The sequence below is a fragment of the Phaenicophaeus curvirostris genome, chromosome 17 (genome assembly GCF_032191515.1).
Source record: "Phaenicophaeus curvirostris isolate KB17595 chromosome 17, BPBGC_Pcur_1.0, whole genome shotgun sequence".
In the NCBI taxonomy this organism is placed as follows: Eukaryota; Metazoa; Chordata; class Aves; order Cuculiformes; family Cuculidae; genus Phaenicophaeus; species Phaenicophaeus curvirostris.
The window spans coordinates 12,426,107-12,439,627 of record NC_091408.1 but is presented as its reverse complement, the minus strand read 5'-3'; the positions used below and the strand labels follow the sequence as shown (position 1 = coordinate 12,439,627).

Below are 13,521 nucleotides of genomic sequence, written 5' to 3'. Positions count from 1 at the left end.
ATAACATTTCATTGTTATTTTGACTTGAGAAAACAAATACCTCTTGTTTTTTAAATGTGGACACATTCTTCTCCCACCTTCCTCAGTTCTTAAGTAATTTTTAAACAATGCTTTTCTGTAAACAATTTTGGGCTCATTTAAATAGTGTTTTCAGTCAAAAGAAACATTTGTGAAAGATGTTCTCCTAATCATTAGTAGAATCATAGAACAGTTTGGGTTGGAAGGGACGTTAAAGATCATCCAGTTCCACCCCTCTCACTTGACACTGGGGCAGGGACACCTCCCACCGGATCCGGCTGCCCAAGGCCCATCCAACCTGGCCTTGAACACCTCCAGGGATGGGGCAGCCACAGCTTCCCTGGGCAACCTGGGCTAGAGCCAGCAGGAGAAGTTGGATTTAGTCAACATTGATGAATTTGAATTAAAAAAAATTAAAAAGCAATCCTTTGCGCAATATAGAATTTAATAAAGCTGTTTATTGTGTGCCTTACTTGAATTATTATTTTCAATTTTGAATTTCATAAACCAACACGAACTTAAGGAGGATTTAGATCCATGGTTTCCTCATGGCTGCGGGACAATCAGTAGCTACAGGGTAGTCCAATAAGTTAGAGAGTGAAAGATGGGGAAGCTCCACTGCAGACATGCCCTGTATGTTCTTCTCTTGGCCTGTACGGAAGGAATCACACTTCCATACCTTTCAGAAGTGTGGTGAAGTGCTGTGAAAAGATTGTGAGATGCTGACAGAGGAGTGGCATTAATAGCAACAATGGTTTCACATGGTCAGCCTTGGCGACCCTTCACTAGGATGGGGAAGGACGGTGTGCAGATACAAGCGAAATTCATGCCTTTCTGGAAAGAGGGTTGGGTCAGTGTTTCAACCTGTTACTGGTGTGGTAAAGAAGCTGAAATATGAACTCGAGCTTACCTGCTGATGAGGGCATTGCAACTTGCTTACAACAGACCTCAAATTCTTCAGCTGAGAGTTCACAGAATTTACAGCTTTAAATCCATATCTATCAAGGTCTAGCAAACTGAGATTGATGACGTTCCTATACTGATTGATTTCCGGGAGGCCGACGATAATTGATTAACATTTCCTTGGTAGTTATTTTATCATGTATAAAGCATTTAGGGAATGGTGTATAGATCATGTAAACTGATGGATGCTGTCATGGGGATAAACAGAAAGATCTGTTAAACAGGAATATGCTACACGGCTAAGTTATTTATTCCACAATAACATAATTTTTAACTTTTCTGCTTCGTTAATGTGACAAAAAGCAGATGTGGAATCTAAAAAAATTATGTATCAGAGAGTAGGGGTAGGAATATTTCTGATGACTGTAGTGGGATGTCTGAGGCTTTTCCATCCTTAATCATAGAATTATGAGACGTATAAAAAAACCCTATGGCTTTAACCAGAAATGTACATAGTTTGAGGGCTTCATTAACTTGTGCTGGGCTATCTGGTAGCAAATTGGCAAAGTTTACGGTGCCTGGGCGGCCTGCAGAACTGCTGGCTGTAAAATCATTCAGACAGATATTGTGACTACGTGTCAAAATGGCATAGTCAGCAGGTTAAGGGAAGAGATTTTTCCTCTCTGTTCGGTGCTCATGAGAGCATATCTGAAGTGCTATGTCCCGTTTTTGGCCCTTGGTACAAAAGAAATTCTGACCAACCAGAGAGAGTTCAGTAGATGTCTTAGGGAGCTGGACAATATGACACGGCAGAGGTGACTGAGGCTTTTCCATGCTCCTTGAAGAGAAGAGAATGCTAAGGGCTGTCTTCAACTACCTGATGGGTGGTTATAGAAATCTATGGAGCTAAACAGCCTTGGAGATGCAACAATGAAGATGTGACAGGTAACACAGATGGTAATGCAGATTGTAGCACAGGAAAAGCTGGTTAGACCTAAGGAAAAAGTTCCTTTGCAATATGAGTGGCCAAGCATCAGGATAGTTTGCATGAGAGGCAATCTGAACCTGCGGTGACTTTAAAATCTCAGCTGAGTGCTGAGCAACCAAATCTAGCTCTGGAATTTGCCATACTTTGAGCAGACAGTTTAGACTAGGCAATCTTCAGGGTCATTGCCGACTGAATTCATTATGATTCTTTGTGGCAAAACCTATTCCGCTTCTGTAGTTCATAAACTTTTTCTCAACCTGCTCTGAACTCAGATTTTATTGTCAGCACTTTGTACTATAAATTGTGAGATGAACATTCTTAGAAGCTGTTTAGTCGAGCCATTTTCTTTGTAATCGCATTTGACTTCAGAATCTCTACAGCAGAGCCACTATGAATTTCTGAAGTGTGAGGGAGGTTTGATTTGCTACCTGTGTTTCAGTCAGGCCTTTTGATGTAACCTTTGTTAAAGAAGCAAGCCATCTTACAGCAATCATATTTCTTCACTAATGTGCAATCTACAGAGCTCTTCAGTTTTACAGTATATTAGTAAAATTTACTGTGAATTCAGCAGGATTATTTGTGGACAAAGTTCCTCATGTGTGCTTGCAGAATTCCACTTGCATTATGGGAAGAATTATTTGATTTTTGTGTAGGTAGGCACCTCAGAATTTTGACTGTGGCTCTGCACATGTTTCTGTCCATTTATTTTACATTGTTTCTTGGCTTTCAGCAATTATTGGGGCATTGAAGTGTGAAAACAGAGGTAATAATACACTTAGGAGAATTAAAGTGTAATTAGCAATGGATGCTACTCAATTAGCATAGGCACACTGGCAGCCAGTTAGCACATCAGTAGCTTGGAAGCAATCAATGTATTATTCATGGCTCTGCTGGCATTTGGTGAACATCAAAAAGAGATCTAGAAGCTGGTGGAGGATATGGAGATAAGAGAGCTACTTGTGCTTTGAAATAAATGAAGATCACAGAAGGAAAAGTGATCATCACAGGAGGGTGGGAAGTCTAGGGATACTGGAGAGATAAGGCAAAGGGAATGGAAGCACAAGTCTGTAACCAAAAAAAGGCTTTATTACTTTTGATATTCAAAGAACTTTAGTTTTAACTGATATAAGCTACTCAGGAAGCAACAATTTCTGTTGTGTCCTGGGTAATATGTATGTGATGTGAAATAAAGAAGAGCTGTTTATTTGGTTTAAACTGTGAGAAAAAAAAAAAAAAGTTGTTTGAAAAAGCTGCCGTTGTTTATGCTAGCAGGTGATCTGTCCTCAGAAGCATTCCCACTCTGTATTGTGCAGTATTGGAATGGTTTTTTGTTTGTTATTAAAATCTCCTCTCACTTGCTTTAATCAGGAGTAACATTTTCCTTTTTCTGGAAGACTCAAGACCAGAAGGCTAAGTTTCTCCCTGCCTCTGGTGGACAAGTAATTTCCAGTGGTTTCAAAATCTATTCAAATGAAGGTGAAGGCTCAGTGGAATTTTACACCCATGGGAATGCCAAGATGAAGTGGAAAGCAAGCTTTAGTCCACCAGGTAAAGTTTATAAATTAGTTTTTTAATAAGTTTCTTTGTTAAATTTTATTTTATTCTTGCAGAGAAATGTAGTGGTGAGAACACAACTTCAGGAAAAAGAAGGGGATAAGAAAAACAGCTACAGAGCTCCGTGCTGTAGAAGTCTCTTCATGTGGGGAGAGAGAGATAAAGTAAAACTGAAAAGCCAGTGGTATTCTATTATAGAACATCTGTCATTAGTAACAGTCCTCAAACTCAACTTCCAGTTCTTTCTGAAGTGGAATTTTTATTGACATCAGTAGATTAAAAAATGAGTGCTTAGATGGAAACATGAGTGTAGAATGCAGATTAATCCCTGACAGTTCTCAGTACATTCTAAAACTGGGTACATGTCCTGTCCTCTACTGTCTCCCATATTAAGTCTTTATTTGGTAACTATCTAATTGGGGGTTTTGTGCTTTGGTCATTTTGTTGTCTGTTGAGCATCAAGTTTTGTATGCCATGTCATATTATTAATAAGTATATCTTAATCAGTATTAATAGGCATAATTTACTGCTTTTATCTAAACTGTGTAGTGATGGGGAGCACTATTACTTAGAGACTAGAACAAATTCTGGTGGTCTTGTGATCACTAAATCTTTTCTTACTTTAATTTGACTACCTTTACATTGGTAAAATAGGACTTTCTCATCTCATAGTAGCAGCTTTCCATAAATGATAAACAAAATATAATATATATAAATAAATAACCCGTTTAGAAATCTTGTTTTAATCAAAAAACTGCTAAACAGTGAGAATAATTCACACCTTTATGGATTATCCTATTCAAATGAAAATTAATGTTACATTTTTAGCCTCTCGAATATAACAAAGAAATTACAGCAACTTCTAATTAGTTTATTTTCTTCTTCTCCAGCTGTTGCAGTCTTATGCGGTCCTTGCTGCATAAAGTTTTGAAACAGTATTGAAAAGACTTCAAATCTTGGCCAATAATACTTAACAAGCATAATTTATGAAACTGCAGTGAGCCCAAGTAAGAATTCAGACAAAAGCTAACAGGCATTCTGCCAAAGTATGGGCTTCCCCATGGATATAAAGATTAATATACATGACATCAGCATTCCATAATTCACTCTTAGCACTTCCTATATAGCTCTATGGCATTGCAGAAGTCAGCAAAAACATACTGAAAAGGAAAACTCTAAATTGAATTGATTCATGGGTTTTGCTGTGACTGTAATGTTTTTCAGGTCCTTATTGGACTCATATTCTCTTTACTTGGAAATCAAGAGAAGGACTGAAAGTCTATGTCAATGGAACTCTAAACACAACTGATCCAGATGGGAAAGTTTTCTATGACTATGGAGACCCCAGTGCAAATCTACTGACTGGGGCAGAAGGGGATCAAACTAAGCGCTATGTGAACGGGGCGTTTGATGAATTCATTATATGGGAAAGGGCACTCACCCCCAATGAAATTGAGCAGTACTTCACAGCTGCTGTTGGTGAGTATATGCACTGTCGCCATAATTCATCTTCTGTGAAGGTGCTGACTTTGATCTGTAGGATTTGTGGTCATTTTACATCTTTCAGCTATTGAATGTAAGTTTTGGAGGCAGAAAAAGTCAGGTATGAATGTTAGTGAAACACTCAGCTGTCTTTGGATGTGCAGTCTTTCCATACTGGGTTCTAGCTCCTGAAAAACAAGACCTGAAGTATCTAGCCATTGTCAGATTTCCTAGAATCAAAGAAGAGGAGAAATAATTAGACTTGAGGCAGAACAGTACTAGGAGAGACTGAATCCAGATTTCTAACTTGCACACTGGTGGTTATGTAACTTAGAGCCAAATCGTTCAGTGTATTCTAGCAGATATGGATAATAATCATTATCTTTCCATTTCCTGGAGTGATAAAGACTTATTAAGTCATGTATGCTTGTGAACTTAAAAAAAAACCAACCAAACAAAAAACTCTATCAGCTGAAATGTAATATAAAAGGCAAAGATTTGGAATTATAAAAGACCTGGAAGACTAAACCCTGTCAGTTGTTCTGTGGATCTTTATAATAAACTTTTCACTACAAGTAGGGCTGTTGCTATGAAGTGCTTATGTGTGAGTAGCAATTAGAAAACATTCATCTCGGAAATAAAGCTATGGGGCATCTGGAACATTTGGCTTTGTTGGCAGTTTCACTGCTTTCATTTTTTTCTTACTAGGTTACTGAGAGATAAAGCAGTTGCACCCATAGCTCTTGTGCTTTTAAATCTATGGGAACCATTTTTACAATGGAAACTCTTTGAATAACGTAGAACTTCTGGTGTGTGCCTGGAAATGAAAATGTATGTGTCTGGCTTCCAGGCTTCATTATAGCAAACAAATATATATGAAATATATTTTATCAACAAGAAAATATAAAATAATTTCTGTAGAACTGAAGTCACTGAGAAAGGAAACAGTCCATCTGATGTGTAATGAAGCAATCTATTTGCTTTGCTGCATAATGATGGCAGCTGTGCTTGAGTTTTTTGTTTTAAAATATTTTAATAAGTGATTCCTATGAAATGTTCAAAACTTCTGATGGGAGAGTATTTGTTTTTACAAAAGTTCTGATGGGAGAGTATTCATTTGATACAGGAAATATATATATATATATTAAAAAAAAGGTTTATTAACTTTATAAGGTTCTGGTCGTGTTGGAAAAAATGCTTTTGTGTTTGGCTGTTGTGTGTTTCACAACGATCTAGCGTTCCTATAACACAGTCCAACTCAAAGCTGCCATAAGTCACATGCTTTGATTTAGTGTAAATCAAGAAGAGTGTTATGTTGTTAAACTCAAGAGTAGTAGATGTTCAGATTTTCCTGATCTATATATATGTTTTCCTGTTAAAGTAGTATGAGATGTGTACAAACACAAAGAGAACTCTTTTTTTATCCCCTTGAACTCTTGTGGACTCACAGCAACTATCCTATGAAGCCCTCTAGCCTCCCATCTTCCCTCTAACAAATAATCACAGAATCACAGAATGACTGGGTTGGAAAAGACCCACTGGATCATCGAGTCTCACCATTCCTATCAATCACTAAACGATGCCCCTCAGCACCTCATCCACCCGTACCTTAAACACCTCCAGGGAAGGGGACTCCACCACCTCCCTGGGCAGCCTCTGCCAGTGCCCCATGACCCTTTCTGTGAAATATTTTTTCCTAATGTCCAGCCTGAACCTCCCCTGGTGGAGCTTGAGGCCATTCCCTCTTGTCCTGCCCCCTGTCACTTGGGAGAAGAGCCCAGCTCCCTCCTCTCCACAACCTCCTTTCAGGTAGTTGTAGAAAATTCTTTCCACAAATCCAAATCCTGCTCAGCATTGAAGTTTCTACTTCTTTCCTCTATAATTTGGTCTAGAAAGAGCCTTACTGGAGCTCAAAATATCTGACTGCTGGACATTAATGCTTGTAGCTAGCTTTTGAAGTACTGCAGAAAGAGCTCGGCTCTTGGATTCTGCCAAGGTCTAAATTTTTAGAGAGTTGTACAGAATTTTTCATGCATTCTGCATCAATATTTTTACAATGAAGCAACTTGAAACCATCCAAAATTGAGTTTATTCCTTCTGTCTTGACAAATTATTTATGACATGCTCATATGCTAATTTTCAGTAGTTGTAGTGCTGGTGGGTGGCATTTATTAGTCAAGCCTGTCTTATTAATAGCAACCTCACCATTGCTTGAAATCAACTAAAAAACACCTACCAGAGACATTATCTATTAAATCCTGAAAATGCTGCTGAATGTTGTGTCGTGACTCCTTGACCCTTGGTATTTTTTTAATGCAAACCTGGCATGCCCCAAAAGCACGAGTAAATTACTGTTTCTCCCAGTGTTCTTTTACTTGAGGTTGCCTTTGTTTTTCTGCAATGAAGAAGCGTGTTTCCCTTGTCTTTCAATATTTCTTACAGATTTTTTTTTTTTTAATGTGGAAATGTCTTTCTGAACTTGCCTTCATGGGTGTGACTTTATTTGGCACTCATGGAATTTAGACTCTAGATGTAAAACATTAATTTAAACATTAATGTAAAACATTAGCATTTCGATATCATAGCTGAGGCTTGAGTCTCATTTTTTCCAGTGTCTGTACATTCCTGGTCCAGATTATTATTTATTTCTGATAAGACAAGGGATTGTTTTTCTTTTAAATTTTGCCTAAATATTTCACATAAATGTTGTGAGAACAGCTAGAGAAGGAAGACAGGTGCCAGAGTTTTAATTGCACAGGTGTCCTTTTTTTATTGAGATATAACACTTGAAATTTCCTGTTGGCAAAGACAAGTTTAGCTGTTTAAGACAGACTAAATTGCAAGACACGTCAATTTTATTTCATCATCTTTATTTAGACAAGAGAATCGGTAAATGGAATACTTTAAACAAGCCTGTGTAGCTGCAATTCTGCAAATAATTAAAGTACACAGAATAGCAAATATGTTTCTTTCAGTTAGAGCTGATTCAACAGTGGGGATATTAGATTTATTAACGCTGTCATTTCTGTCTGTGTTTTCCCCAGGTGTGCAAGTTTTGCTTTCTTCAACACTTCCATGGTCTGTGGTGACAACCACCGCAAAACCTGTGGTAGGACAGTCCTTGTAACTCTATTCTATAATGTCATAATGTGTATGTATTAGACTTGTAGACTCTCCTCACTTAACAAGTCTCTATAATGGCACTATTGCCCCTATTATACCCCTATTATAAACACTTTCTGATGAGCATAGGGAGAGTTTTTAGCCACTATGGGAAGACAGGAGTATTACGAACGCTTAATGAAGGACAGATAAAGAGAATTGGTTGTTAAAAAACCAAAGATATTCTACATTTAAAAAGGGAAAAAATGTACAAAGCTCAAAGTATTTCAATAAACTTTGAAGACATAGGATATTCAAAATCCTTTTGCTATTTTTTGTCATTTCCTTTAAAATTAGAAAAAAATTCCCACAATAACAAAATTAGCTTTCATCCATTCAGTAAATGTGTAATGAGAAAGATTTAAAATAAAATTAATTTTTCATATGCAGAATACATACAATCAGCTGTAATCAGCCTACGTGCAGTTGTTGCATTGCATTTTCATTTTCTTGCTATATTTGCAGTGTCTAACATATATTAGTTTTCTTCTTATTCACGGAGGCTTTCAGGAAACTATGGCAGGTAGGGCCTGAATTGCTAATGAAAAAATGAAGCTGTGACTGTATATTGTGTTTATCCTGCCTATCTGTCTGTTTGCTTTCCTGTTCCCTTGGGTTTCGTAGCCTCCTGTGTGTAATCACAGCAGTCTGCTATGCCTCAAGATCCCTTTTGGGCCAAAATGAGAAATAAAGATTGCCACGCAGAATAATTTCTGATGCTTGTACCTCTCTCCCATAGCTCTCTACAAATGCCTATCGCTCCATAATAACTAGTCTGACCGAGGAGAGAGGGAACTTCCAGTCCCCTGACACCATGCTGGGCTACCTGGAGAACGTGTTCTTCAGGTTGCCCAACAAAACCGTGTCAGAAACTACTGCGCTCAGCCTGGCAGAGGTACGTGTCTTTCACATCTGTGTGTGGAGCCAGTTCACCCTGAAATTTCTCCAGGAGGTGGAATAGTGAATGCAGCTTTGAAAGTTTTTGCTGACTGCAGAAAATATGTAGGGATAACGCAGTAGTTATTTTAGGGATTAGTCGTAGATGGGCTGCAAGAAGATAAAATAGTTTAAAGGTTTTATTAGTTCTTGGGGATATTATTTTATGAATTAATTATAAATCCTTGGAACAATGATCATGCAGGAAAAAAATTGTTTAGTAGAGCAGGAAAAAGAGGAGGACGAAACAATTTGTTAGGGTTTTTTCCAGCTGCGAGTGTGTTCAATGAAGAATATACAACTCTGGAGCAAAATTCAGCATTTCCCTGGATGGCCTAGCTGATCCAAAATGCAGCAGAGTTTGACAGTCTATTGGGTGCAAGACATAAAGACACTTTAATCAGAGTAGAGATGGCAGCAAACTGGATGCATGCGTGAGCTAATGGCAGACTAACTGACTTGGAAGTGGGAAACACTCTAGTTGAGGCAGTAACAGCCTGGCCTTGGGGAATTGCCCAAGTGTAAATTACAAATTTACTATTTTGAGATTCACATCTGCACTAGAGGAAAAGTTATCAATTACTGCTGTCTGCCCAACCTTTTGCTAGTATTTATTGCTCCTGCAGTAAGCAGAGGGCAAGGTGTGCCTCTCCTCTGGCTTCTCTTCTGCCAAGAGATGCGTTATCCTTGCTGGACTCTGCAGGCAGCAGCACACACCCTGCCCTGCCAGCTCTGTGCTGGAGGTGGAAAGCTGTGGGAGACAGACTGTGTGATGATTGTGTCCTTAGCTTTTGTGAGTTAGTAGCTTCAGCTTGCGTTGGGTTCCAGTCACAGCCAGGAGTCCTATGTAGGCATATCACAAACCTCTACTGAAACTAGTTCATGGAAAGATCGGGTCCAATGCTTAACTGACTAATTTATTTTTGTCTCCGCTAATCCACAAAGAAAAGAACTACAAAGGTGATCAGAGGGCTAGAGCACCTCCCATATGGGGACAGGCTGAGAGAGTTGGGGTTGTTCAGCCTGGAGAAGAGAAGGCTCGGGGAAAACCTTGTATCAGCCTTCCAGTACCTGAAGGGGCTACAGGAAAGCTGGGGAGGGACTGTTCACAAAGGCTTGTGGTGATAGGACAAGGGACAATGGGTATAAACTGGTGAGGAGCAGATTTGGACTAGACATAAGGAGGAATTTCTTCACTGTGAGAGTGGCGAGACACTGGCCCAGGTTGCCCAGGGAAGCTGTGGCTGCCCTGTCCTTGGAGGTGTTCAAGGCTAGGTTGGATGAGCCTTGGGCAGCCTGATCCAGTGGGAGGTGTCCCTGCCCATGGCAGGGGGGTTGGAATTTGATGATCTTTAAGGTCCCTTCCAACCCAAACTATTCTATGATTCTATAGAAAAAAAAAAAGAAAAAAAGGTTTTTTTTGCAGTCTGAGATGAGGACAAGGGGTCATGTTCTGCTAACATAAAGTTAGCCTTCTGTAAAATGATGGCGATCTAATTCCCTGATTTCAGCAGGCTAGAAAGCTACTATTACAGTCATCAGCTCTGGCCTCACTGGTGATTGTTCCTTTAAGCCTGTGGGTAACACCAGGGTGACAAGTAGCATTTACGCCAGCGAACAATATAGATAAACACTTCTGAAAACTATAGGGACAGCAATTGATAGTTTGTGTTAAAAGCTTAGCATTTGCAGACTATAAAGCTTGCATTTAGTGGTGCACAGTTTAATATGTAGCAAAAACCCTTCTAAAAAGCTCTAATACTTTGTTTCCTTTGTTTTGCTGAAAATTTTGTGGGGGCCCTAAATTTAAAATGGAACATCATCCTGTCAGGTATCATACCAGTTTCCCACATCATTTCAGATGCCATTTGGTTGCTCATTCATGCTATCTGATGCTGCTTTGTGTGTGCCATGAAAGTGATTTGCAGGCAGAAATGTGGGATGTGATTATCTTTAGCAAAGCTATTTTGGGAAGTAAACACGAGAGAGTCCTGATCATACATACAGAGGCTGTCATTTGTCTGACTGATGGTTAGGCTTTGTATTGTCTGCAGCTAATTCCCTGAAAGACAGGTACTGAGCATGCATGCTATTTTCTGTAGAGTTATCTCTGTCCTGATTGTCATATGCCTCACAGCACAAGAAAATTTGATTTAAGTGATATGCAATAAACTTGCTGATTACTGACACACATTTATAATGTATTGCTTCTGACAAATCTGACTTCTATTTTCTATTATAATGCTGCCCTGCTCAGTCATTCCACAACTGCTTTTGCTCCCTTTTCAGTGTTTGAACATAGAATACTTTGGGTTGGAAGGGACCTTAAAGATCACCTACTTCCAATCTACTGCCATGGGCAGGGACACCTCCCACTGGATCAGGCTGCCCAAGCCCCATCCAACCTGGCCTTGAACACCTCCAGGGATGGGGCAGCCACAGCTTCCCTGGGCCAGGGCCTCACCAACTCTCATAGCAAAGAAATTCCTCCTTATGTCTAGTCTAAATCTGCCCCTCTCCAGTTTATACCCACTGCCCCTCATCCTATCACCACAAGCCTTTGTAAACAGTCCCTCCCCAGCTTTCTTGTAGCTCCTTTCAGGTACTTGAAGGTCGCTATAAGGTCTCCTTGGAGCCTTCTCTTCTCCAGGCTGAGCAACTCCAACTCTCTCAGCCTGTCCTTGTATGGGAGGTGCTCCAGCCCTCTGATCATCTTTGTAGCCTCCTCTGGACCCATTCCAACAGTTCCATCTCCTTCTTATGTTGAGGATTCCAGAACTGGACACAATATTCCAGATGAGGTCTCACAAGAGAGGAATAGAGTGGCAGAATCTCTTCCCTCACCTGCTGGCCACGCTGCTTTTGATGCAGCCCAGGACACACTTGGCCTTCTGGGCTGTGAGTGCACATTGCAAGCTCATGTCAAGCTTCTCTTCAACCAGCACCCCCAGGTCCTTCTCCACAGGCTGCTCTCAATCGCATCATCCCCCATCCTGTATTGAAATCAGGGATTGCTCCGACCCAGGTGTAGGACCTTGCACTTGGCCTTGTTGAACCTAGTGAGATTCACACAGCCCCACTTTGCCATCATGTCCAGGTCCCCCTGGATGATGTCCCATCCTACTGCTGTGAACATACCCTTTTTAGAGTAATTCTCGATACTCACTGAATGCTCTGGGATGTTTGGCCTGAATTTAAGATAACTTCTGTGCGTGCCAAGTAGAATTCTATGCTGATTATTTGAGAGGGGCTGCAAGGATTGTCCTACCCAAAAGTAAGCAAAAGCTCTGGTACTGCCCTGGGTACGATGGCTTGTAAAATTATACTCAGAAAAGTCTTGCAGATTTCTTTCACGTTTCTCAGTGGAACCTTTCTATATTCAATTGATATTTTTTAGACATTTTAACACAGAAGTTTAAGCAGGAGATATGGATTTTTTTCTTTTAAATTCATGTTATTTTCTGTGCTCCCTTTTCTCCTCCTTCTATTTGTCTTCATCAGCAAGATTCCTTAGGACAGAGACTGCATCATGCTGAGCATTTGAACAGTGCCCGTCACCACAGATCCTCACCTCAAACCCAACCTTTCTGTGCAGAAGTTAAGCAGATGATAAATTGTACAAGTGATGGGACCCATTTATTTATGTAGTGCTGTTGAAATATCTGATCACATGAGACTAAAAGAAGTATTAATGAGTTAAACATATGAGTTTAATTAAAATGGGAGAATAAGTTCCCCTTAGTCTTAGTTCCAGTGTTGTCACCTCAGCTGCTGTATAATGATTGCACTTTGGGAGTTTCACAGTGGTGTTACTATCAATAAATAAACTATTACTTTAAAATGTCACCATACAGAACACATTGAGAGTGTTGGCAGGTAGAGATAAATCTGTGACCTGAATGAAGATGGGCTTGTCATCTTGAAATAAAAACCCAAGCAAATCCAGCAGAGATCTGCTTTAGATCCTTACCAGGAGACGTAGCTGATTAATAACCAAGTAATATAGTTTTATTTATATTTTAGGCATTTTTAAAAGTTATTGAAGACTTTCTGTTATTTCCCAGCTGGATGGATGTACCAGAGGTAAGGCAAATGGGCTTAGATTTACAGGTTACTTCAGCTGCATAATTTCACATGGATAGTAATGAAGGTGATAGTGTTTATTCTTCTTACTAAGATTTTTTGACAGTATGACATTTATTTTCTCATACGTGACTTTCTAATTTACATTAAAGTTCTACAGACAGAGAAATTATGTCCTTTTCTTTTATGATGTGTTTTTGAGGGTTAAAATAAGGGGGAGCTATCTGTTGCAATTTCCAAATATTTCAGGATGAATTAAACAAAATTATATTTATAAAATAACAGATACTGTTACTAAAATAAGTGCTTAGTCACTTTTTTTTTTTTTAAGCACTGAACTTTAAAAGTTTATATTTGTTCTGCAGATTGATGTGTTTCAATACATGTGAAATATG

At 39.3% G+C, this 13,521-nt stretch overlaps 1 protein-coding gene across 1 annotated transcript in view; it reads left to right on the top strand.

Annotated features, from left to right (window-relative positions):
* The window catches only part of ADGRD1 (adhesion G protein-coupled receptor D1), a 145,999-nt gene that overhangs the window by 12,470 nt on the left and 120,008 nt on the right, over positions 1-13,521 (top strand). Inside the window, exons 5-9 of the mRNA XM_069870780.1 lie at positions 3,278-3,457; positions 4,688-4,942; positions 7,990-8,054; positions 8,847-9,002; positions 13,067-13,126. Coding sequence (XP_069726881.1) covers positions 3,278-3,457; positions 4,688-4,942; positions 7,990-8,054; positions 8,847-9,002; positions 13,067-13,126 — 716 coding nt within the window. The remainder of the gene's footprint in view (positions 1-3,277; positions 3,458-4,687; positions 4,943-7,989; positions 8,055-8,846; positions 9,003-13,066; positions 13,127-13,521) is intronic.